Below are 9440 nucleotides of genomic sequence, written 5' to 3'. Positions count from 1 at the left end.
AGCAACTGGTTTCATCTGGATTCTCAACACTTCTGTTATCCTCCTGTGGCAGCTTTAGACCTCTGGCTTTCTTACTGGCTGCAGAGGTTGATTTACTATGGGCTTATTATATCACTGTACCAATCTTTACCTTTCATCTTTACGTATCTGTCCCTGTCATCTACTTGTGCTACGTTGTTACAATGCTCTACTTACAGTCAGAGGTCCACCTTGTGCACTTTAATGCTGATCTCTGTATTGGGGTAGGCTTTTAGTAAGGATTTTGTCACTGTTACTTTAACACTATAAATAAAAGTCTTACCTCCCTATTTTACCAAAAGAAAGAAAATTACACAAATCCCCTCTGCCACACGGCGAAAGGACATCTTTGTATCCATGGAGCAGCCCGGTGGCATAAATGTTTTGTTTGACTTCTGACCAATTGGAAGTTAGGTGTATCTGCTAGTCTATTATTATGAAGGAAACAAGCTATTTTTTTTCGAATCCGTAGAAGAGAAAGTCATGGGTTCGAGGTTCGCATGACGTATTTCTAACAATATCAACTTGGATTACCATTCTTTGTTGCTTACTGACCCGTGAATATTTTTTTTTTCCCCCTAGAACCAGGATAAGACAAAGCTCGAGTCAAAACACATAAGAGCCAGGATTTAAGTCCTCATCATTGATATAAACATCGAATGATTTTTACCAGTTAAATTAATTGGCATCTTTATATAAATATTTTTATAATTATTTTTTTCATTAGAATGATAAATATTTTTCATGGCCTTGTTGATTCTTTTATCGTCTTGGATCTTGAAAAGTCCTCATAAAATAATAGAAAATAACTTGATATCAGACCCCAAACACACACGCGAAAAATGGGCCCCAGGCCTCACAACACTTGTGCTCCCGGATGAAAGAAGGTTTTAGTTTGGAAGAGAAGACCAGGAAGCGCTTGTTCTATTTTCTTGCTTTATTCGTACTCGTTGGATGTGAGGCGCCGTTGAGAGAGAGAGAGAAAGTGATTGATTTTTAAAATATCTTTTGTACCGGTTGGAAGCCAATTTGGAGGGCGATGGCGTGGCCTTTGAAGATTCCCATCGCTGTCCCGTCTATAATTACCTCATCGTCGTTGAAGTAGATTCATCCCAAATCGGGATTCCTTCTATCCCCTCTCCCACGCCTCCCCCTATCCTCCCCAACATCTCTCTCTCTCTCTCTCTGGTTTCGATCCATGGGCTCTCAGGAGGAGGAACAGAGATCCCTATTGGAAGACGGGCTCTTGACAGAGGTTTTTCTATCTCTTTTTTGGCTTTAAATTCTTATTTTTCCGCTCGAATTGATGGGAAAGTGGTCCAAGGCATCACCTTGCATTTGCTTCTGGATTCAGGGGTCCTAAATACTGGAAGTTCCTCAATGGATTTCTATATGTATGACTGCTTCATTGTGTTATGATCCTTCTGATGGAGATTTGGGGACAACTTAAACCTTGTTTGATGAGTTGTGATTTTGAGCTATTAATTTTTTTAAGATCAAGATTGGACTAAGTCCATATTTCTAGCTATTAATTGGTTTTGGATTACGGTGAATCATAATGGACTTGGTTACATCAACATCTCCGACTTCGGTATGGCGTGATTTGTTTGCCTGTAGTCTGAGGTCACTGAAAAAAAAATGAACTTTATTTGTGCTTGATGATCCTGATTGGTTCTTTTTATTTGTTATATATATTTGCTCGGCTAATTGTTTGATCGATCAGGTTTCTGCGTTTGTAATGTTCGGGCTATTTTTTGGGATATCAAAGAGGCAGATTCGGTGTGATTAGTGAAAAAACCAAAACTGAAATCCACTGGCACCCCATGAAACCGAAACTGAACGATTTTTGAATAAAAACCATAATGGCCACCACAAAAAAATCGTAAAACTGAAACCGAAATCAAAAAACCGAAAACCGATTAACTTTTCTTTTATTCATTTCAAAACTTTCATATAAATTAAAGATATCATCTTTATTTTTCATAATATAATTTATACCAACTCATCTAATAAATATATCCAAAAATGATAACACAACTATTCTCATGAAGTTAGTAATTTGGATTTACACTTAATATAAATGGTATTAAGGGTATTCAATATCGGGTATTCTCGGAGTTAGGTTTTAAGTTCAGTGTTAGGCTCAGCATTAGGTTTGATTTCGGGTCAAGGAATCACTAAAACCATATACGAAATCGAAACCAAATGGTTTTTAATTTTTAAACCCATCACTGAAACCATCCTCATTTAATTTTGGTTAAGACCGTCCCGTTTGGTTTGGGAACGGGTAAAATATTCAGGTATGCATTCCTATCGACATTCCTAGGTATTCTTTTCCAAAATAGAAAAGAAAAAGGAAGCATTTAGAAGCTGACAATGTTTCAGAGCTCAGACATCAGTGACTTCAGTACAGAATGGACAGCTTTAAAGCAACTCCTATAACTTTCCTAAGTAGATGAATGGATTTGGACCAATCTGTTATAGTTTGCAGATGCAGGGCAAGATCATACTCAGATATCAGAAAATTTAAGTTAAGATAGAATAATGTGAAAGTCCTGATCTTTTAAACATTTTGGAAATTAGGTGCCACTGGTAGTGCAATACTAATTAACATGCAATCTAGCTGGCGAAATTGATGTGATTTGTTTGTTTGCATTGGTTTGTGTAGGATGTAAACCTGTTTCTTCATGATTCATTGCCAAGGTGTTGCAATCAGGATTTGATTGTGCCTGAGTTAAGTGTAATATTTCGTACAAGTTTTCTGTATTTTTTTCCTGCAACTTTTGAGTATACTTAATTATCTGCATATTAAGAGGCATAATATAAGCAAAGGTCACATGATTTATAGTAGTAAAAGCAAGCGATGTTGATTTTTTAGTTAAAGGTGGAAGCACTTAGAAATAAATGTATTGAAAGTAAGTAATTTAATGGAAGCTTGAGAGTTGAATTGGGGTGAGATATGGTGTTGAAAGACATATTCAGGTGGTATGGTCATGTGTAATGAAGACCAGAAGAGTCTCTTGTAAGAACTAGAATCAAATATGTGTGAAAGGTCTTAAAGTAGGAAAAGATACCTACATAAACCTGAATGGAAGTTTCAAGAAATAATTTGAAAAAGTTTCCATTGATCAAGGATTCAACCTTTGGTGTGAGCATATAACCAAGAAGGATTGACAAATCTGAACCCATATAGATGGAAACATCCTTGTTGCATTCAATTATGATTATTTATAGGATCATATCTGCAAAACCAATGATCAGAATGGTTCTGGGTACTTGTGAAGATTGACTACAACTTTGTAAGAGAATGACTTGGCAGAGTAATTGTGAGGAACCTTTTAGCGGACCCAGTGATCATCTTGCAGATTGAATGTTGAAGGCATTCATATGCAACTTATTTTATTATAAGTTTGAACGATAGATTGATATAATTCAACTCAAATAACACCAGACTGATATCCCTTGGATAGAAAGGTAAATTAATTAGGCAATCAGTTACCTAATGCTACTCACATTAGCTGCTTTTCAAGTAACTATATTAATGCTTTTTTCCAACATCGATCACTGGGAAAAGATCATTGTCAATAATTCTTGTAGATATAAACATTTGTCTTGCAAACTGCAAAATCTGAGCATGAGGTGCAGTGTTGATATTACTCTCTGAATATAAGGTTCAAGACAACTCATAAAGTCAAAATTGTATAAAGTCTAATTTTAAGCTCTTCATTATGCTTTTAAAATTCATAATTATTCCCGTATCTGATTATTTTTCTACAAAGATAATATCCACATGGTTGATGTCTGACCTTTGATTTGTAGAATGAAAATGGACCATATACTGGAGATGGATCAGTTGATATTCATGGAAATCCTGTCTTAAAAGATTGCACAGGCAACTGGAGGGCATGCCCTTTCATTCTAGGTTGTAACACTATCTGAAACTGTTCAGCTTATTATGTATCAGCTATATATGTTGTCATTGCTTATGATTGAGCACCCAATTACAGGGAATGAATGTTGTGAGCGTTTAGCCTACTATGGAATATCAGCTAATCTTGTCTCTTACCTCACAAAAAACCTACATGAGGGAAATGCTTCTGCTGCAAGAAATGTCACAACTTGGCAAGGAACCTGCTACCTGACCCCCCTGATTGGAGCTATATTGGCTGATGCATATTGGGGAAGGTACTGGACAATTGCAGTATTCTCTACAATATATTTTCTTGTAAGTATAACCGATTCCCTCTCTCTCTTTTTCTCGGTTTGAGTTAGCGAGTGCAAAATCCTGATTGGCTATATGTTCTATTATTTGATTTGTGATCCAATTTTTTTTAGCTCTGGATTGTGCTTGAGTGCACATGATCTGCTTTACATGCATTCCACCAACATTCTTCAATTGGTAGATGAATGATGCTATTTTTCTGAATGTAGGGGATGGGTACACTGACCCTTTCAGCTTCAGTTCCTGCTTTTAAGCCTCCATCCTGTGTAGGACCTGTTTGCCCAGGAGCAAGTGCAGCTCAATATGCTGTTTTCTTCCTTGGTCTCTATCTGATTGCATTAGGGACTGGTGGAATTAAACCTTGTGTTTCCTCCTTTGGAGCTGACCAATTTGATGATACTGATCCAAAAGAGAGAGTGAAGAAGGCATCATTCTTTAATTGGTTTTATTTTTCTATCAACATTGGTGCTCTTATATCCAGCAGTTTTCTTGTCTGGGTGCAAGACAATTGTGGCTGGGGCTTGGGCTTTGGTATTCCTACTTTGTTTATGGGCCTAGCCATTATAAGCTTTTTCTCAGGCACCTCACTTTATAGATTTCAGAGACCAGGAGGAAGCCCTATTACAAGAATGTGCCAGGTGGTCGTGGCTTCTCTTCGCAAGTGGAAGGTAGAGGTTCCGCATGACAGTTCTCTCCTATACGAACTAACTGCTAAGGCCTCAGCAATTGAAGGGAGTCGAAAACTGGAGCACAGCAATGAGCTTATGTACATTTCTCAACTCCTCAAAAGTTTTTTTACAGTAATTGATTTTTAAATTAAGGTTTAAGCTGCACATTCTGTTCTTAAAATACATTATAAGAGCTTTCTGGCCATGTTATGTTATACATCTTACATCAGCTCCTTAAGGTATCCCTGAGTCAGGCAGGATGTACATCCCTAGATTTATAAAGGGCTATTAGAACCTTGTCTAGAGATCCTTGCATATAAAAATTTGGTTTGGAATCATGCACTAGGAGGTTCTTGCATTTTGTATCTGTTGAGTATGTCTTGAGTTTACAAGCACCAGAAAAGCAAAAAGGGACCTTTTTCCCAAAGCACAGAGCAAGTGAAGCGGGTCCAAATTGACTTACTCTATTTCATATTCATATATATATATATATATATATATATATATATATATATATATATATATATATATATATATATCCTAAAAAAGGATAACAATTGAGTGTTCTAGAGATTGGGTGTATTGGGAGCTAGGGTTAGAGAGAAAACCTTGTATTCCGCAATCTTTAGTTTTCTATAGTGAAACATTTGTATCATCTCTGCCCATGGATGTAGATTAATAGACCAAACCACATAAATATTGTATATTCTTGTTTTTTCTCTTTTTTTTTCCCCTTTTTGTTTCATTATTATCCCTACTTGATGAAACAATGTCCAATCCTTTTTAGAATTTATAAGCTATCAATAACGGTCAGTGTTCAAGAGAATTAATTGATTCCTAAATCATAGGAGAAAGTGAATTGTAAAATTAGATCATGAACTGTAGGAGGAGTTGTTGAAAGCAGGAGTTGTTGAAAACACTTCAAAAGACTGACAAAATAATTTTCCCAAGTATATTGTTGATAGGATTTACAAAATTGTTAAATATTTCAGTCTTGCTATTTTCTAAAGGATTTTGCATCGCAAGTTTCTATTTCTTGGTTCGAGAGATTATAAAATATATAAGTTCTCAGCTGAAAGAAGCAAATTTTTGGTAGCTATATTTTCACTTCATATACAAGTAATATTCTACTATTACATATAACCTGATCCTGAATAGGTTTATTACTAGATTTACTTTAATGGGATGTGCTGAACAACCATTTGTCATTATGTGATTTATGTCAGCTAAAATTTAATACAAAACTTCTTTCCTTTTATGTTTTCATTGAATCAAAATGAACTTTGAAACACGGATCGTTATTTTCAGTAAAAATATAATGATTATATAAACTGTTGGACATGATGAATCTTGTAAATTTTTATTTTCAGGAAGTGGCTATCTTTTTTTTTTGCCTTCAAATGGTACAATAATTTCACTTTTCTTCATATGCTGCATGTTGAACTGTGCAATATTGATGAACATCTACTGCAGATTTCTCGACAAGGCTGCTACTGTTTCAGAGTTTGATGAGAAGACCGAAAGCTTCTTTAATCCATGGAGGCTCTGCACAGTCACTCAGGTGGAAGAACTGAAGATATTGGTGCGCATGTTCCCTATCTGGGCCACCACCATTGTGTTCTCCGCTGTTTATGCACAGATCTCTACCATGTTTGTCGAACAAGGGATGGTTCTTGATACTACAATTGGTTCATTCACCATTCCTCCTGCATCTCTATCTACATTTGATGTGATCAGTGTTATAATATGGGTTCCAGTCTATGACAGGATTTTTGTGCCAATAGCAAGGAGATTCACAGGCAAGGATAAAGGCTTTTCAGAACTACAGAGGATGGGTATTGGCCTGCTCATATCTATTCTAGCAATGGCAGCAGCAGCGCTGCTGGAGATAAAGCGTTTGAGCATTGCAAAGGCTGAGCATTTGGAGCACCAAAAGGTGGCAGTTCCATTGAGCATTTTCTGGCAGATACCTCAATATTCCTTGGTTGGACTAGCGGAAGTATTCACATTCATTGGGCAGCTCGAGTTTTTCTATGATCAGTCTCCAGATGCCATGAGAAGTCTCTGCAGTGCACTGTCACTTCTCATAACCGCACTGGGTAACTACCTAAGTTCTTTTATTCTGACCATTATAACATCTGTAACGACCCGAGGAGGAAAGACTGGATGGATTCCTGATAACTTAAATGAAGGGCATCTCGATTACTTCTTCTGGCTTCTAGCTGGGCTCAGTTTTCTAAACCTTCTGGTCTATGTTTACTGTGCCAAGAGGTACAAAAGCAAGAGGGCTTCTTGAATTCCATCTATGTTCTGTTGACTTTAAGAAATTTCAGAGCATGCTCGAATGTGCACAAATGTTGCGTCATCCACAATATATGCAGTCCCATTTTTAACCATGTAAAATATTCCCCCTATATGATGCTTTAGACTGGGACAATTGTATCATTATATAAAATTGGTGTTTTTTTTTTTTTGTATGGGTGTGTGTGTGTTTTGTTTGAGCAAATACCCAGTATGTTGAATACTGGACCTCCTCCATGGGCAAGCCTTTTGATTTTACCCTGCGTGAGGGCTTACACGTCATCTTCTCTTTCAGGGAGGGGTGCTAACCAATTGGGCTAATAATTGTATTGGCTAATAAGTTGATGTATTTTTTCTTGCATGACGCCTCTTTCAGTGTATACCTAGAAAGGTTAGCTGAAACTTCTTTCCTTTAGTTACTCGTGGAATTCATGGTTGTGGTAACTGAGGTTTAGTCATGTCGACAAGTCAGAAGAAGGCTGTGTGACCCCCTGTAAATTGTTAATGGTCATGCTTGTGAGCCTTCAAATCTTATTTTGGAGACACAGAAAGCCATCTAGCACCAAGATTCAAGGTGACACAACAAAAATGTATACAGGGAGGTTTGATGGATGATTATTCAAAAGTGTGCACTTAGCAGTAAGGTGATACCATCTTCTGGATGTGAGCATAGAAATCTGACTGCTGCCATTATTTTTGTGTGCATATTTAAACCTTCTGTTGTAAATGATGTCAGAAGCCTTGCCAGTTTGGTGTAGTCTTTTAGTTTTCAATATTGCATAGGGATGCTGATAATTGGCATAGGAAGCAGTGTTTTTTTTTTTAAATGCTAAACAAGTTGTAGGGTTAATAAGCCAAACTAGCATTTACGCAAGGCATGGTGGAAATGTCTCTTTTTGTTCACTATAGCTAGCACTCTGGCATTGTGCAAAGCAATGACTAGGTCTATAAAATGTGTTTGATGGAAGGTGATGACTTGATGATTGAGATTTTTTTTCTTCTTTTAATTCTTTCAATCCAACAAAAGCTAATGTTTACCATTAGTTAAATCTGTCACTCTGACTAGGCTTTCGGCTACACATTACCTAGAAGGGCAGTAGTGTAAGTACACATCAGTTACAGTATATTATGACAAAATCTTCCACTAGTTCCATTGGAAGGCATTCAATCATAAGATAGGGGCTAAAACAATAGTTACAGTGTATTATGACAGAATTTTCTACTAGTTCTATCGGAAAGCCCCATTTGGCAAAGCTGCTGGCAGTAGAGTTTTTTGAAGTAGAGTTTTTATAAAAAGCTATTTGTTATTTAGTAACTACATTTCTAAAGTATTGTGGAATTTTAATATGTGTTTGGCAAGCAAACTGAGAAAGTACTTCTGGTATGATAAAATGATTATAAAAGACATTGCATAGTATTATATAACAGAGTAAAATAAAATATAATATATATCAATACATAAATATATGATATAGTATAATATTACTATAATGTAATATAATATTATTCTAATATAGTTAATATAATATTGTATACTATAGCATATTAATATAACATAATTTGATATTATATAACATAACATATCAATACATTATGATATAATGTAATATAATCTTATATTTATAGTATAATATAATATTTTGATTAAAGTTTCTTATTTATTGGGTCTCCCGCATATTTCTTTTTTTGTGCATTATGATATGAAGAGACATATTCTGTAATTATATAATTTTATGATGGATATTTTAGTCTAAAAAAATTTTATAAATCTAAAATAGTTTTTCGATGCATGCTAAAAGTATTTTGGAGCTTCTTCCAAGTAGATGTTTTCAGCTTTCTACAAAGCTAAACAATTTTTCGATTTTTTTATTCAATACCCCTATTCCATTCAAAAGTACTTTTGGATGATCGGAAAGTACTTTTTGTACTACCAAAAGCTCTGCCAAATGGGACCGAAAACATTCAATCATAGCATAGGGGCTAAAACAATGGTGGTTTCAATCCTATTTAAAACTAGCGTACATCAGTTATGGTATATTATAACAAAATCTTCCCTACTGCTGCTAAGCCGTCAAACTTATCCATCTTGGGATTCATGGAATTGAGTTTCTCATCTGGTGGAACTAATCTATAGTTAAGGGGCAAATCCAAGATTTAGGGAAGAAAAGAGGGGCACTCTTCATTCTTCATTCAAACTCATGATTATAAAATTGAGGTCGGGGACCGTGCTA

At 35.8% G+C, this 9440-nt stretch overlaps 1 protein-coding gene across 1 annotated transcript; it reads left to right on the top strand.

The window, feature by feature from the left end:
* The first annotated feature begins 946 nt into the window (after nt 1-946).
* Nucleotides 947-7382, top strand: LOC103705800 (protein NRT1/ PTR FAMILY 8.3-like). Its single transcript, XM_008789658.4, has 5 exons — nt 947-1273; nt 3838-3940; nt 4026-4243; nt 4450-5006; nt 6382-7382. Exons 1-5 carry the CDS (start codon nt 1217-1219, stop codon nt 7202-7204), a joined length of 1758 nt encoding a protein of 585 aa, XP_008787880.1. The 5' UTR covers nt 947-1216; the 3' UTR covers nt 7205-7382.
* Nucleotides 7383-9440: the final 2058 nt, after the last annotated feature.

This window comes from Phoenix dactylifera, chromosome 15 (genome assembly GCF_009389715.1).
Source record: "Phoenix dactylifera cultivar Barhee BC4 chromosome 15, palm_55x_up_171113_PBpolish2nd_filt_p, whole genome shotgun sequence".
Taxonomy (NCBI): Eukaryota; Viridiplantae; Streptophyta; class Magnoliopsida; order Arecales; family Arecaceae; genus Phoenix; species Phoenix dactylifera.
Note: the sequence above shows the minus strand (reverse complement) of the source record. Positions and strands in the feature narration are given on the sequence as shown.